The sequence below is a fragment of the Lineus longissimus genome, chromosome 11 (assembly GCF_910592395.1).
Source record: "Lineus longissimus chromosome 11, tnLinLong1.2, whole genome shotgun sequence".
Taxonomy (NCBI): domain Eukaryota; kingdom Metazoa; phylum Nemertea; class Pilidiophora; order Heteronemertea; family Lineidae; genus Lineus; species Lineus longissimus.
The window spans coordinates 8,165,704-8,184,005 of record NC_088318.1 but is presented as its reverse complement, the minus strand read 5'-3'; the positions used below and the strand labels follow the sequence as shown (position 1 = coordinate 8,184,005).

General features: G+C 41.8%; 1 protein-coding gene across 3 annotated transcripts in view; it reads left to right on the top strand.

Moving 5' to 3' along the window:
• Positions 1-18,302, top strand: part of LOC135495768 (short transient receptor potential channel 4-associated protein-like) — a 390,467-nt gene that overhangs the window by 92,945 nt on the left and 279,220 nt on the right. For all 3 annotated transcript variants that reach the window (XM_064784679.1, XM_064784678.1, XM_064784676.1), the window contains exon 7: positions 7,995-8,105. In XM_064784679.1, coding sequence (XP_064640749.1) covers positions 7,995-8,105 — 111 coding nt within the window. The remainder of the gene's footprint in view (positions 1-7,994; positions 8,106-18,302) is intronic.

Genomic DNA, 18,302 nt, shown 5'->3' with positions numbered 1-18,302 from the left:
AATGGCACAATATGTTGAGAAGTACAGGATCAACCGATGATACACACAGACCAGACAATAAAATCAGAATAGTAGAAGTAAAACTGGATACCGTCACTGTAGTTTACAACAATGTCCATCGGTCCCTAAAAAAAGAAATGCACACACTCAGAACACATCTGAATGCCTAAGCCGTCTCTTGACGATGTCATACTCATACATAAACTTTAGTGTGTGTCACCATTTGTACCAGTTGAAACACAATACTAACCTTGTTTTGAAATGATGGCAATATAGAATGATGATGATTTAGAGGATGATCATAAGACAACAAAACCTGCAAAGAAAAAGAACAAATGGCATAATCAGAGGTTTATTTTCAGCCTTCATCACGGTATGCTCAGGAATAATGTAGCCAAAGGCCTTTATATGACACAATGGACCGTTTTACACAGCCCAAATAAAGAAAGGCACACACTCAGAACACGTCTGAACACCTGTCATACTCATACATAGGCTTACTGTATGTGACCCTTTGTACCACTTGGAACACAGTGACATTGACGTGGTCAAGAGCATGCCGTGCCGTACACCAGATTATTGAGCGCAACTCGCTGAATCTAAACTATAGCCCCTATAGCCCAAAGGTGCTTTCTGCTCTTCATAAATTGCCTGATCAGGATGTGATCTGTTGCATACTGACAGTAAGAGTGACATAATCGTGAGTGCTGTCATATCTCATGTGACCTAGGCCTATTACATATGCATTATAGACGTCGACATTTGAAAGTGGGGCAACGTTTCCCAGAACCTTCATGACGTCGCGTCACGGTATAAATGTAAAATGCATGGTGACGTGACGATGGCCAACACTATGTTATGTAAACGTTGTCCCCCAATCAAGGGCATGGATGGATCTAGAGCACAATAAAATTAAAGCAACTCCAACTGGATGGACTGGAGTGGAACAACAATCAACATCCAATCCAATTAACTTTCTATCAGTATTTCTGGCTGTTTTATAGCTGTTGAAATCACGGAAAATAGGTAGTGCATTAGATCCTTTCTCTATGTACATAAACAGGTACTGCATCAGCGTGTCGCAGTAACCTCAGTTGAAAATGTAAACATCTAAATCTACCCAATAAATACATATTTGCTCAAATCAAGTAGTTCTACTTAATCCTTGATTCATAATCTATCGAATCGATGTATTCTTCACGCTACTGTGCGTGACATATCGTCTATTTTACTGGTGGCTTCACGAGGCTGACTAGAGGCCGCCACCTGTAAAATAAGACGATATGTCACGCACAAGAATAGTAGCGTGAAGAGCCGCTTTTAAGGTAGAATTTTCCCACAATTCCAAAAAATCAACAACAAAGAATACATCAATTTGATAAATTATGAATCGAGGATTAAGTAGAACTACTTAGTTTGAGCAAATATGTATTTATTGGGTAGATTTTGATGTTTTCATTTTCAACTTTGAGGTTACTGGGACACGCTGCTGCAGTACCTGTTTATGTATATATGGAGAATCAATCTCAATAGACAACTTCACACCAGGTGGAGGAAGTCACTGGGAGCCACAACAATCCAGCAACAAAAAAGGCCTGCATGGTTGCATGCCATGTTGTTTTCTTTTGTTCGTTGTGCCTATTTTTACGATTGTTGTGGCTCCCAGTGACTTCATCCGCCTGTTGTAAAGTTGTCTATCAACTCACAACACACACCACCATCATGTCACCATTGGCCTACCGCATTAATAGGCCTGGGCCCTTGACATGCATGCTATGATATGGATGCCGTGTGCAGTGCACATGCCACCACATGCATGCATGGTGGGATGCCGTGTAAAGTCAGATCATGAATGAATGCCTGAGATTGTCGCAGCTGATGCGATAAACACAATCATTTTCATCAAACAGAGCGCCACAAATCACGCAATGAACCAATACACTACTTCTATCGTTGATATGCTTCTTAATCGTCGGAACTCTAAACACTTCATCACTTTCAAAACAGTAAAACTCACCGTTTTGACATGGGGCCGTTTTGACTGGATACCTGAGCTTCCGCACAAAGCAAATAGATTTACCTTCAGTCCCAACAGCCACCAGCAATTTGTGTGCATCCATATACATAAATTACCACGTTCCCACAATCGTCATAAGAAAATGCCACTCTCGCCATAGGAGGCCATTTTTATATCTCTCGATTCAGGGCATGTACACAAGCATTGCACACAGCTGCAGCCTGCATCAAGGTCTGATTTCCAAAAGTCCGAAAAGACCTATTTGCACCTATCTGTAGGCCCTTATGTCCCTTTTTAGCTCACCTCTTAGCAGAGGTGAGCTTATCCCATACCGTGGCGTCCGTCGTCCGTCGTCGTCGTCGTCGTCGTCGTCCGTCGTCGTCCGTCGTCCGTTAGCAGGGCACGTTTCGTAACTGTCCGTTGGCCGTTAGGATGTAACGATGGCACGTTTCTAAACTGCAATGACTATTGATACCAAATTTGGTACACATTTACCCCTTTAGTCAGGTGATCTCAGGGACCGAAGTTTGGTCCAATATGATTCACCACTTGACCACCAGGGGGCAAAATCCAAAAACCTTAAAAATGTGATTATTCCTTAACTTCTTGCCCGATTGCCACCAATTTGATATCATGGGTACATCTAACCACCATACAGTATATGTCACACAGGTTTTCAATTTGACCTTCTTGTCAAGGTCACAGAGGTCAAATGACGTAAATTCGCCGTCAGGCCGTAACTATGGCACGTTTCTTAACTGCAATGACTATTGATCACAAATTAAGTACACATGTACCCCTTGGTCAGGTGATCTTAGGTACCGAAGTTTGGTGCGATCTGATTTGCCGTTTGGCCTCCAGGGAGGGGGCCAAATCGTAAATTCATCAAAATGCCATTATTCCTAGTAATGACTTGCCCGATTGGCACCAATTTTATATCATAGGTACATCTAATTCTAACAACCATTCAATGTGTCACCCGGGTCTTCTTTGATTTGACCTACTTTTCAAGGTCACAGAGGTCGAATGTACTGTAAATTGGCCATTTTGGGGAAATTGTAATTGCTTGGACCTACATCAAACCTAACACTACATGACACAATACCATGCTCTTTATCCATCTTTCCTCCACATGAGGTGAGCACAATGGCCCTGGCCATTTCATTATGTTACTAGACACAACTAGACATCGCTAGCAACACATTGATGCCTCTTGCACTAATATTCTTCGAGCCATCGCTGCACAATCCGAGTCACAAAATCAGCGCCTCAGATAGGACGTATGAATTTAAGGATCACATTTGTCAAGTGAATCAATACAGCTGCTGGATGTATGACTTGACCTTCTTCAGGTATGGCACCTCATCTGCTGCTTGTCCCGCTGCCAAGGCTGCTTTGTCGGCAATGCAGTGAAAGTTAAGCATTACCGGTGCAACATCCTGTAACTTTTTTGATACACCATTCCTGGCACCTATCATTACACTGCAGCCGTCACTGCCGAACCCTGCAAGATATATTAATTATGCTCATTAGTCGTATGCTTTAAAATATACCATGGCAACTTATTATTAAAGTAGTTCAAATTTGCATGTGGCATCAATTACTTAACAGCTAATTTGTTTTTGAAGTCGAAGTCGAATTCCTCCTCCATCTTGAGCAGACTTTGGAATATAGTCTCTGCACACCCATCAGGCAACTCACGGAGTTCCAAGAATCTGGTGACTGACTTCCCCCCTGAGAGATATCGAGTGTACACAATGAGTTCCTTGGTGACGCTAATATCTGTAGTTTCATTGTACATCATGCTATAAAACGGACTTTTTCCATACCTGAAATAATTGAAATGTAGGGTCGTATTATTGTAATAACGTTGTCGCTGCATAATGAGTATTAAAAAGTTAAAAATCAATGGATGTGTACCGCCTAATTTAATTCGTAACTGTAAAAGTAGATTGGAAAATAGGAATTCCACGAACAGACTCCGTGACTAACAGCTCAGCGAAAGGTAAGTCAATGGGTGAATCAAGATTACAAGGACTATGATTTGCCTACGCACCATCAACTGTAACATCCCGGATGACATCTGCCATAACTTCCAATGCTTCCTGCATGAACTGTTCCGAGGTGTATTTCGCGTTTCCACTGACGCTGAGGGATGTCATATGTTTGGCGTCTACCTCCTTGAAAAGTTCCAGCAAACTGCCTTAGTTTGTTGTGTGAGGAATATCATGCTTGGCCAGCCAATAAAGAGCTTTGAATGCACCTGACAAAAATAAAAATTAGGGGATGAAGCCTAGAATTTGTCAATGCATGGCGTACAACGTTTAGACCTACTGGTAAAACGTTACAAAACGCAAGGCTATATCTAGACGTGACGAGTGTTAAATCGTTGAAGATACCAAACTAAAATAATGTTACACTTAGCTGCGTAGCTGCGTGTTTAACAGGTACCCGATAAGTTTTGCCAGTGTTAGGCAGTGCAATTACCCTTTTCCGCTGACACGTGGTCGAACATGGCGGGAACATGAACCGGTCTGACACATGGTTCATGTTCCGGCCATGTTCGACCACGTGTCAGACCCTGTTTGGATTTCATGCCTTTAGGCCTACAGTGACTGGTGAATTAGCGGCTATATGGACGGGGAACCTCGCTGGTGGGAAAAGGCGGGAAAAGAAACTGTATAGCGTTAATGTGACCAGTCTAAAACTAGCCATCTTGGCCTATATAGCCCTACTGTAACAGTCACACATATATACTTCAAATGGATCTACGCACCTGTCATAGCAGTTCGGTTCACTTTCTCCATCTGATTTAGGCCTTGGTGTACTGTTGTCCCGTGCCTCTCACTCTCGAATTTCTTCGCGTCATAATGCGCGGACGATTTCGCGTGGCTTTTAAATTTTGTCGAGGCGAATGGTTGAAGCCGGCTTCTTGGTCCACATCCCTTTTCTCCCGTGCTGATTAAAACGGACACACCACGCACAAAACATACCGCCCTTTTCTGCCGAGTATTCCAACCACGGATGGTCTTTCTTCCACTCAGGATTAAAGCCGTTGGCTCGGTGCTGGGATTCCTTAGCTCTAACCGGCTTTTTCCGTTTGCCTGCCGTCGGTTGCTGTTCTCTAGCGGGCTGGACACTGTCAGTCGATGAGGAGGAATCCGACATTACAGACACATCAGTAGGATCGTCCACGGACATCACACTCACCATGCTCACAGACGACACATCATCATCAGCATCATCATTTGCCGGCCTAACCGCCGAGGTGGTAGGCCTATCCTGATTGGATCCGCCCTTCTTGACGAAGCTAAAAATTGAGGCTTGCTTGGTTTTTTTCTTTGCTGGCTCAGACATTGCTGTTGCTTGTTTTAGAAACAACTTATGAATAACCATGCTAAGCAAAAACGAAGTATATCAAGGCCAATGTTTTGTAATATATTATGTAATACACTGGTTGCCCCTAATTAGCTACTATCTATCACTTACAGTTCTTGGAATTTCTATGGCTTATCTCAGAATCCGCAATCGTACCAGATACCGGAGGTCAGACTGGCGGTAACATTATAGCGCCAGTGAAGTTGGTTCTCATATTGAGTATTATGATTTTGTACCTTGCACTCGCACCTTGCACGTGATTGTTATCTGCTCTATCTTTGTAATTCTCTGTACTACAGTACGAATTATATAGTATTTCATCAGATAAACTTTCGTCCAGTTGTCTAATTGTTTGTGTCTTAATCCAACATATTTATCTAGCGATGCCCACGCGTTAATTCTAAAACAACAAAGTCAAATCGTAAAACGTTAATCATGTCACAATATTAACTTTATTAAACATTTGTAGAGGCCTTAAGTTCTCCAACCCCATGGCGAGATCGTAGGCCGCAATCCCGAAAATTTCAAGTGACTCGCCCGCCAAGTTGCCATTCTTAGCCGCCTTGTCGGATTTTTCACCCGCCAAGCCTCACATCTCATTTGATCCCGTTGTACCCTGTATATTAATTGAAAGAGACTGCTAATTTTACGCCGACAGCTATTATCATCCACCTGGGGCACACCTGCAAGCACACATGTTTAGTCAACGATCTCTTTTTATCATAATTAAAAACAACCGCCCCGCTATGCCGCTAGCCGATCGTGCAGGTGCGCTTTTTCCACTCCCTTGACCTCGTTGCCAAGGCTACGGGTGATTGTTGTTGGCCGACCGTCGTCTGCCGGAACACGTGGATGACTTCGGGCAGTGCAGTTGAGTTGGGCGCGCTAAGTGGATATCGCTACTGACTGGGTAGGCCTGCATATTTTTATTCTATTGGTTAGAATTGTGACTGCTCGCTCAAAATTTCTTAATGAGAGTAGGCGAACGCTAGTAGCCTACTGTCAGCTCGGCGGTTTTGCAAAATTCTGTCTGTTCTTTCGCGTCCGGCGCTCAAAGCTTCCGTCGCACACAGAAATACCCCTTGTCGAAGCTAAGATAAAAACGTCAAAATCATCTCCTCAGGTGCCAGGAAATTACGTCTAAGTCTCCCAAATTTTAAAATTCGTATTTAAGCATGGCGGAGGTGAATTTAAAGAGGGCGGTTGCAAATTTAACAGGGCGGGCTAATTTTAAACGGGGCGCATTTTCACTGCTCAAATTTAAATGGGGCGCTAGCACCCCCTTTAAATGGCCTGGCGAGAACACTGCATACATTGCGATTTGCCTCGGTCGCGTAATATCAAGTTAGTGACTTGTTTTCGATGAAATTTTAATGGAAGGTACTAGTAGGGATACATCATATATTCTACGGGTTTTTGATCTGACCTAATTTTCAAGGTCACAGGTGAAATGGTGTAAATTGGTGTTAGAGTGTAACTATGGTACGTTTCTTAACCGCTTAAGCTATCAACTTGGTACACATGATTCCCTATGTCATGTAACCTCGGACATCAAATTTCAGTCCGATCTCATTTTCAACTTGGTCACCAGGGGGCCAGAAGTGGAAACCTAAAAAGTGTGATATCTCTCTTATGGGTGACTAGTTTTCGATAAGATTTTTATGATAGGTTCTCATTGCAAGGATACATCACATATCCGACAGGTTTTTGATATGACATACATCTCAAGGTCACAGAGGTCAAAAGGTTTGAATTGGCCATTTGATTGTAACTGTGACAACTTGAAATTTGGTACACATGACTCCCTACATCATGTCACCTCGGACACCGATTTTCAATCCGATCTGATTCTCGAGGAGGCCAAAACTAAAAAAGATAAGAAGTGCAATATATCACTTATTAGTGACTTGTTTCGAAGATATTGTTATGGTGGGTACTCCAAGCTAGGATGCATCACATGTCATACCGACTTTGGTTTGACCTATACTATACATCTAGCATGTTTCTTAACCAGGATGGATTCCTAACCATCAAATATCTATACGGTGAGCACAATGGGTCCTGGCCGTTTCATTTGCAAATGTTGATTCAGTATGAAAAAAAGGTCAACATCAATACTGTTCGCGCTCCACTGGGAAATCTGTAATTATCTTATTTGACTACAGTCTGAAGAATTGAACTAGCTACCAGATGCACCCAATTAAATTTCATGTCAATAAATTTTAAAGTTATTTGTTCTACTTTTCCTGTGCCTTCTTGGTTTTCCCGTGCAAATCAGATCGTTATCTCCGCGGAGAGGCGGCTTTATGCAACATTCAGTTGCCGGGGTGTTGTTGGGGTATGAGAGGTGCCTTATCAATTTTGGTCCGATCCAAAAACCGTGATGGCTGTCTGTTGCCCATGTGTTGGTCTCCCACTATGGAAATAAACTTACAAGTCATATCAATGCATGGCATAACTTATAATGTGCAAGAATCAAATACACCATGCAACTACAAATTACCAGTCGATTTTCCATGCTTGTGGTTAGTTTCGAAGTGCAGATCGACAGGTGTATATTGCTGTTCTGTTGTTCCTTATATATTCCATTACATTTCAGACAATATAAAAACACTCATCCCATGTTTAGATGATGAAAAGCTGGCTTGCTTCTGCCGTGTGTTGGCTATATGTATATCGGACTTGGACATTTATGAAAACAAATCATCATGTAAGTAGACAGAGTACAACAACTTCTACCATTATTGAAGCTTTCCACATATAAAACCGTACCTACACATTAACACAAGCACATTCACCCCCCATAAAAGAATTGTCAGATCGAAATTCCTTTCATGAGACAAAATTCTTATCTCAGGTGATGGTATGCATGAAAATGAAGTAAATACTTTTAGTAGAAGCAACAGGTAAAAGTATCCACTTCTCAACTTCCCACTGGATAATTCGCTGGAATTTTGTAAGCGATTTGCAGGTTTTTCATATTTGCTCATGCGGATTTCAAGAACAATGCTGTAGATTTTTTATACACTGTCGCGCAAGACACACCTATTATTGTATGGGCCTGTCTTACATCATACATCCGGACTATAACTTTAGAACTGCTAGAGATTTCATTCTCATTTTTGTGTGTCTACGTACCAGTGGGACGATATATTGAGATTACTCAGGTAGGTTATTCTGGTTTCTTCTACATCCTAGCCAATATTTATGGGGCTAGTCCAGCCACACAGCTGAATCAAATAAAAATCCATCACCCCTGTCCCAATAATGTCAATTGATGCGTTGAATATCAGAAAAAGATTTTCTAAATTTTCACCATTTCGATGAGTTTTAAGCGTTTATTTGTGCCGTTCCGCCTTCCAATTCTCACAACATTGAACCACTTGCCGATTCGGCAAATGACATGCCCACTTTTCTGGGTGATCCTCATCCAGCCAGCCATGATTAGCGTGAAGTGAATATAAGGTAAATTAGGAGGAATAAAATCCACTTAAATCAATGGTGTAGGTCGACCATCCGCTCAACTTACTAGGTGAGATGTCTAGGTTGGATTCTTGTGATCGGTTTAAGGTTATTATTTTTTTCTCATTATGGATAATTGCTCAAAATGTTGACGTTAATTGAATGCTATGTGAAAAAAATTCAAATGTCTGTCTCAGGTCTAATTCTCAGTCTAACTTGGAGTAAAGAAAACATTTGTATTTACAGTTTTTGGCTCACTGTTAGGGGAGTCTATACAATAGCCCTGTGACCGTCGTCGTCGTATCCTGTGGCACGTTTCTTAACCGCTAGTGCTATGAACTTGAAACTTAGTGCACATGACCCCCTAGGTCAGAGGTATTCTGCCATGGAATTTCGGTCCGGTCTGGTTAATGTCTTGGCCACCAGGGGGCCAAAACTGAAAACATAAAAAGTGTGATATGTCTCTTATTATGCCCCCGCTCAACGAAGTTGAGATGGGGGCATTATGTTCTTGGATGGTTTCCGCGTCCGCACTCTATTCCGCTCTATAACTCAGGAACCGCTTGTCCGGTCGACTTGAAATTTTTATGGTGTGAAGGCCTAGGGTCTCGAAGGTTCCCTATTGATTTTGGGCCAAAGCCCAAATCCAAGATGGCCGCCAGGCGACCATATTGGTTTTTTGCATTCCGCCGCCTTACTATAGAACTGAGTGAGTGATAAACCTGAGACTTCTGTGGTGTGATGCTCTAGTGTAGGGGAGGTGCCCTATCGATTCTGGGCCCGAACTAAAATCCATCATGGCCGCTAGGTGGTCATCTTTGTTTTTCGCATTCTGCCCCATAACTTGAGAACCGAGTGAGTGATAAACCTGAAACTTCTGTGGTGTGATGCTCTAGTGTAGGGGAGGTGCGCTATCGATTTTGGGCGCGACCTAAAATCAATCATGGCCGCCAGGCGGCCATCTTTGTGTTTTTTATTCCGCCCCATAACTTGAGAACCGAGTGAGTGATAAACCTGAAACTTCTGTGGTGTGATGTTCTAGTGAAGATGAGGTGCCCTATTGATTTTTGGCCCGACCCAAAATCCAAGATGGCCGCCAGGCCACAAACTTGATTTTTGCATTCCGCCCTATAACAGTTTAACCCGAGAACCATTCCATCTCCATTGCATACTGTGATCGGCTGAGATTTCAACTACAACCTACTCAAAGAACATCTTCAAGTGCCGGAACACCCCCTCCATTCATTTCAACAACTCATCAAGGAACCTACAACACTCAACTGCACACTGTTAGATCACATCTATATCAAGTCGTATCCTGATGAAATACATGCAGGAGTGTGCAGAACATACTACAGCTACCACAACCCAGTCTACTATACGTTCAATCAGTAATAGAGTGGCCACCCGGCATCCCTTGGAAGCAACTCCTCCACTTCGACCACTGCCTCCACAGCTGCTACCAGAACACCAGCTACGATACCCATCCAATTGATGTTCCTGAACTCCCACCTCAGCCCAACACACCAATCCACAAATTCGGCTGCTTCCATATATAGCAATGGCGGACGAATGCCCAAGAGCTGTAACAAGCAAACCGTTTCCACTGTGACGATTGCCTTGATCCACAGCTGCTCTCCGAACACTGATTACGATGCCTATCACCGCTTTAAGGCTGATTACTCCACCAAGGACACTTCTTTCCACTTTAACCACCTCCAGAGCTGCTCTCAGAACACCAGTTACAGTGCTCTTAATCAGTCCTTTCATGGCTGATTACTGCAACAAGGACACGGTTTTCACCATGACCACTGTCTCCAAAGGTACTCTCCAAACCCAACTTACGATGCCCATCATCAGTCCTTTCATGACTGGTTGATGAAAACTTGTCACACTACATACCTATTTATGTGCATTTTAGCACATGCGCTTATAAACAAAAATCGCTTGTTTTGGGGTATATTTTCAGCCTTCACTTTGCCCGATTATAAACGCATGTGCTAATATTTTTCGGAGACGTCATTGTCACTGCATCGAAGGGAGGCTGCATGACTTCTAATAACATGCTGGAAGAATATGTGAACAAACTGTCCCAGTCCTGTGCTGCATGCTTCCATGTTTAACCCCGCTAGTACTCTAGCATGTTAACTCTGAATACCGCGCACTGCCACATGAAAGATAAAGAGAAAGACACTTTTAAGCAGCAAAACACACAACTGCTGTTCATTCCAGGTGGAATGACCCCTCTCCTGCCACCAATCAACACGCACATCAAGAACATTTTTGTTCAATTATTAGCGCACTGCGCTTAAACTGCGCTCATAATTGAATTTAACTGCACCCTCAATTAGCGCGTGCAGTGCGCTAAAATGCACATCAATACAGTAAGCAGATTACTACCAGTATAAGCACTTAAATTCATTTCCTTCAACCTACCAAACATTAAAAATATGCCCACTCAGCGGGGGCATACATTGCGATTCACACGAATCGCGTTATGTCTAGTTAATGATCCATTTTCAATAAAAATTTTATGGTAGGTACTCCTAGCAAGGATACATCACATATCATACGGGTTTTTGATTTGACCTACTTTTCAAGGTCAAATGGCGTAAATTGGTCGTTAGGATGTAACTATGGCACGTTTCTAAACTGCAATGAATATTGATCCCAAATTTGGTACACATGAACCCCTTAGTTAGGTGATCTCAGGGACTGATGTTCGGTCCAATATGATTCACCACTTGACCACCAGGGGGCAAAATCCATAAACCTTAAAAATGTGATTACTCCTTTACTTCTTGCCCGATTGCCACCAATTTGATATCATGGGTACAACTAGCCACCATGCAGTATATGTCACACATGTTTTTAATTGGACCTACTTTTAAAGGTCACAGAGGTCAAATGGCGTAAGTTGGCCGTCAGGCCGTAACTATGGGACGTTTCTCAACCGCAATGACTATTGATCACAAATTAAGTACACATGTACACTCTTTCAAACGAGCTATTCTTAATCCCTTGATTAAGAAGCCATCCTTAGATGCTGACACACTCAAAAACTACAGGCCTTTCTCTAACCTGTCCTTCCTTTCAAAGGTTTTGGAGAGGGTGGTTTGCAATCAGTTATCGAGCCATATTGCTGAAAACGGTGCTCTTGACAAGTTTCAATCTGCTTACAAACCACTTCACAGTGTTGAAACGGCACTATTGCGAGTACACAATGACATAATTCATGCACTTGATGAAAAGAAGTGTGTACTCCTTGTATTACTCGATATGAGCGCCGCATTTGACACTGTGGACCATTCCAGACTACTTCAGAGACTTGCGGCTATGGGTGTTACTGGCACAGCACTGGCATGGGTTTCGTTTTATCTTGATAGCAGATCACAAGAGGTCTGCATTGACGGCAAATTGTCAAGTCCTAGTCCTATCAAGTTCGGTGTTCCCCAGGGTTCTATACTGGGACCAGTACTTTTTACTGTCTACACTACCCCAGTTGGTGGAATCATCTGTAAGCATGCCATTATGTACCACTTATATGCTGATGACAGTCAATTGTATGTGGCCTTCACTATAAGTGAGATTAGTACCACCTGCTCCAAGATCTCCAATGCTGTCCACGATTTAAATCTCTGGTTGGTTGACAACTTTCTTAGCTATAATGGCGACAAGACCGAGGTTCTGCTAATCTGTTCCCGCAGGTTCAGCAGCACTATTAATCTCCCCGCCATCCGTATCATTGATGCAAATGTATATTCTTCTGTTTCTGCAAGAGATTTGGGTGTGATTTTGGACCGTGATTTTAATTTCAAAGAACACATTAACACCTGTGTACGGGCCACCAGTTTTCACATTCGTTACATCGGGAAAATCAGAAAATATCTAACTTCAAATACCACCAGGTTATATGTCTAGGCTCTTGTAATATCTCGCCTGGATTTCTGTAATTCCCTTTTCCTTGGTTTTCCCAATTCAACAATTATACCCCTACAGAAGGTACAAAACTCTGCTGCTCGCCTAATTACCAAGACCAAGAAACGATCTTCCATTTCCCCAGTACTCAGGTCTCTACATTTGCTTCCTGTGCAACAGCGCATCAAGTACAAGGTTCTCCTTCTTACTTACAAGTGTCTTCACCAACTTGCTCCCCTATACCTTTCAGAACTTCTCACCGTTCATACCGTTTCTCGAACTCTGCGCTCTTCATCGGCCATTCTTCTGTCTATCCCAAAGGCCAATGTCATGTCAGTCGGTGGTAGAGCATTTTCAATTGGAGCCCCTCAGCTGTGGAACAAACTTCCTTTAACTGTTAGGAACTGCAGCTCTCTGTTATCTTTCAAGGGACAACTGAAACATTTGCTTTTTAAAGAGGCCTATCAAGCGCTTTGAGCGGCCAGTTGATGGTTGGATACTGCGCTATATAAGACTCGTATTATTATTATTATTACATGTACCCCTTGGTCAGGTGATCTCAGGTACTAAAGTTTGGTCCGATCTGATTTGCCGTTTGGCCTCCAGGGAGGGGGCCAAATCCAAAATTCTTCAAAATGCTACTATTCCTTAATTACTTGCCCGATTGGCACCAATTTTATATCATAGGTACATCTAATTCTAACAACCATTCAATGTGTCACCCGGGTCTTTTTTGATTTGACCTACTTTTTAAGGTCACAGAGGTGAAATGTACTGTAAATTGGCCATTTTGGGGAGATTGGACCTACATCAAACCTAACACTACATGACACAATACCATGCTCTTCATCCATCTTTCCTCCACATGAGGTGAGCACAGTGGCCCTGGCCATTTCATTGAATAAACAAAACAGGCTTGATGTAGTTTTGGAAAATACATCAAGCCTGTTTTGTATTTTGGCTCAAAGTTACGGCGAGTCCGTTGTCCGTCGTCGTCGTCCGTCGTATCCTATTTCAAAAACAGTGGCACGTTTCTTAGCCGCTAGGGCTATGGACTCAAAAATTTGTATGCATGACCCCCTAGGTTAGATGACCTTTGACAATGAATTTAGGTCCAGTCTGAGTCTTGACTTGGCCACTAGGGGGCCAAAACTGAAAACATAAATAGTGTGATATCTGACTTAGTAGTTGTTTGTTTTTGATAAAAATTTTATGGTAGGTACTCCTAGCAAGGATATATCACATATCATACGTTTTTTTGATTTGACCTTATTTTCAAGGTCACAGAGGTCAAATGGTGTGAATTGGCCGTTTGTGTGTAACTATGGCACGTTTCTTAACCACTAAAGGTATAAACTTTAAACTTGGTACACATGACCCCCTACGTCAGATGACCTGTGACACTGATTTTCGGTCCGGTCTGATTCTTAACTTGGTCACCAGGGGGCCTAAACGAAAAATTTGAATAGTGCCATGTCTCGCTTATTACTGATTCGTTTTTGGTAAAAATTTTCTGGTAGATACTCTTTGATTTGACGTACTCGTCAAGGTAAGCGGTCAAATGGCGTAAATTGGCCATTTGAGTGTAACTGTGGCACGTTTTCGATTTGACCTGCTTTTCAAGGTCACTGAGGTCAAATGGCGTAAATTCGTCTTTTGTGTGTAACTATGGCATGTTTCTTAACCATTAAAGCCTAAGTGTGGCACTTAACCGCTAAGGCTATGAACTTGATACTTTTTAAAAAGGACCCCCTATGTCAGTTGACCTCTGACGCTGAATTTCAGTGTGGTCTGATTCTCGACGTGGCCACCAGGGGGCCAAAAGTGAAAACCTAACAAGTGTGATATCTCGCTTATTAGTGATTCATTTTCAATAACATTTTTATGGTAGGTTTTCCAAGCAGGGATTCATCACATATCTTATGAGTTTTCGAATTGACCTGCTTTTCAAGGTCATAGATGTTAAATGGCATAAATTTTATCATTTTAGTGTAACTATGGCATTTTTTTTAGCTCACCTCTTAGCAGGTGAGCTTATCCCATACCGTGGCGTCCGTCGTCCGTCTGGTAGGTACTTCTAGCAAAGGTGCATCATATATCCTCCGGGTTTTTGATTTGCCCTCCTTTTCAAGGTCACAGAGGTCAAATGGTGTAAATTGGCCGTTAGGATGTAACGATGGCACGTTTCTAAACTGCAATGACTATTGATACCAAATTTGGTACACATTTACCCCTTAGTCAGGTGATCTCAGGGACCGAAGTTTGGTCCAATATGATTCACCACTTGACCACCAGGGGGCAAAATCCAAAAACCTTAAAAATGTGATTATTCCTTAACTTCTTGCCCGATTGCCACCAATTTGATATCATGGGTACATCTAACCACCATACAGTATATGTCACACAGGTTTTTAATTTGACCTTCTTGTCAAGGTCACAGAGGTCAAATGGCGTAAATTCGCCGTCGGGCCGTAACTATGGCACGTTTCTTAACTGCAATGACTATTGATCACAAATTAAGTACACATGTACCCCTTGGTCAGGTGATCTCAGGTACCGAAGTTTGGTGCGATCTGATTTGCCGTTTGGCCTCCAGGGAGGGGGCCAAATCCTAAATTCATCAAAATGCCATTATTCCTAGTAATGACTTGCCCGATTGGCACCAATTTTATATCATAGGTACATCTAATTCAAACAACCATTCAATGTGTCACCCGGGTCTTCTTTGATTTGACCTACTTTTCAAGGTCACAGAGGTCGAATGTACTGTAAATTGGCCATTTTGGGGAAATTGTAATTGCTTGGACCTACATCAAACCTAACACTACATGACACAATACCATGCTCTTTATCCATCTTTCCTCCACATGAGGTGAGCACAATGGCCCTGGCCATTTCATTTAACCATTAAAGCTATGAACTTACAATTTGTTACACATGACTCCATACGTCATGTAACCTAGGACACCGAATTTTGATCTGATCTGGTTCTCACCTTGGCCACCCGGAGGCCAAACCTTAAAAGGGGAAAAAGTGCTGTATCTCGTTTATTAGTGATTTGTTTTTGATGATATTCTAATGGTACTCACTCCAGGCAGCAATACATCACATGTCATAACGACTTTGGTTTGACCTATATACTATACATGTACAATGTTTCTTTACCAGGATGAATTCCAAAGCACCAAATATCTATACGGTGAGCACAATGCCCCCTGGCCGTTTCATTTAAAAACTGTAAATACAAATGTTGTTGAATGTGTCCAATGCATTTTTGATTGTGTAGGCCGGTTCGTCAAATAAATTCTATCTTGTGAACGGCGACATTTTCATTAAGAGTGCGTGGGCACTTCTCGGCTCGATGGCACCAAAGAAAATTACCGGTACCATCTGAAGTGTAGCATTTTGGTTATAAAGTTGACTGAATTTCAGGGTTATTGAAGAGTGTACATATCACATGGAAATTGGTTGACATCTGTTTAACAGTTTAGGAGTAATAGGACTTCATTGGATTTTAAAGATGGCGGCCAAATTTGTCATGGGATTTGACTGAAAATTAGGGATATTGATAAAAGTACATGGATACATAATCACATTAAGTTTGGTTGTAATCCGATCATTAGTTTCGGAGTAACAGGACTTTGTTTAGTTTTCAAGATGGCCGCCTGGCGGCCATGTTTGAAGTCCGAGGAGGACAAATTTTTGGGGGAAATAGAGGGTTCTCACAAGTTTAGAATATTCTAGCTCAAATAGAAACGAAACTTGTCACCTCTCGATGATTTAATGGACTTTGACCTGTGTGGCCTTGAAAAGTAGGTCAAATCGAAAACCTGGGTGATATCTCATTTAACCTTATTATATATACCCACCTTAAAAATTACTCTACGTACCACCATTAGCTTGAAAAAGGCAAAAAGAACAATTTCCAAGATGGAGAAGAAAGAGTATGAAAAGGGCTTTCTGAATCTGTAAAGAAAATAAGGGAAATATTTCTTACATGAATGTAGGTTCCCAAAAAGTTCCCATTTCTGAGTGCAATAAAAATTTGTTATTGATGCAGAATGTTAGAAGTGAAATATGCTGCTTTCAGAGGCATCTCTTTAGTACACAATAAAGAAAATATGTTTTGAAAATATCCAATAACTTTACTACAACAGACTTTTGAAAAATATATGGTGGTCCAATTTTTCCCTGAAAAATTGTCAAATTTACCTGTAGTTAGTTGCTGAAAGAAAAATGCATGGAAACCATTCTGGAAAAGGCTATACCACTTCCAAAATCATTTGAATAAATGAATAACAACAACAGTAGAAAAATAACATAAAAAATGCATGCTGACCTATTGTGCATCAACAAAATCTGAAATAAAGTAAGTAAAACTAAAAGGGAAACTAAAAAAAAAAGGAACTCGCCGAATCTTGACTTTTCATCTACTACATATTCAATTTCTCTGACATAATCCACAGTGAATAATCCAAAAACTAATAAATGTTTTGCGTGATACCCAAATTTCGAAGATAATTGTGATATTACAAAAATATCCACTAATCTAAGAACATAGAACAACGAATACATAGATGCCACAGCTAGCCAAAGCACAACAGAAACCCTCCACCTTGCAGCATTCACAAAAAGCAACGTTCACAAAATACACACAGTACAATGCAGTAATTTATATTCCAAGTATGAATGAATGATTCCTTTATTATCATGAGTGAAGCAGAACTTTTCATACTTCCATTTTCTTACGGACTTTTGGTTTATTGCGTCGATCTGGATCATCATACTCGAACTTGTCCAAGTAATGGTATCTAAAGAAACAGGGATCAGGACACATTCTAACCTCACATACCCTGCAAATATATGATGTCTCACAATTTACAGAAGTTGTCATTTTTTGGGGAGCATGTTGCAGAGTGTGATCTCGGCGTTGGTCATCATTACGTGGAGCAGCATCAGGGGTTTTGCGGTATGACCGACCACCCACAAGTCCAGTACTCAACTCCTCCCGAAATTCTCGAAGTGTAAGTTGGTCATCTTGAGGGTGTGATGCATGGTAAACAATGAACGAGTCAAAACACAAATATCAGACATGTACCATAGGACTTAATGATAGCATGTGTGTCCTTTGTGGTGGCGCTTGCAGCAGACAATTTTTTTATCCGCAAGGTACACACCTCCCATACTGGTGTTGTACAGCCCAATTATATTCGGCCTAGGGATTTCAAGTTTGTTCCAGCGGCCATTTACTTTCATATTTCTAGTAACTGGGGTAGTAGCTCTTTTAACAGGAACTGTGGAAAGCACAGAAACTGCTTTGGTGTCTTTCCATGTGACGCAGAACATGGAGCCGGACTGCATCCACAGTGACTCACCCCGTTGAAGCCGTTTGACTGCTTGCTTTTTCAAACAATTCAACACTAGAAAAGAGGTTATCCATAACAAGAGTTCTTCCTTGTCCTTCATAGGGTGTGACAAGCCTCTTCACAACCTCTCCTGGCGCATTGAAATTAATATCTGCTCCTGC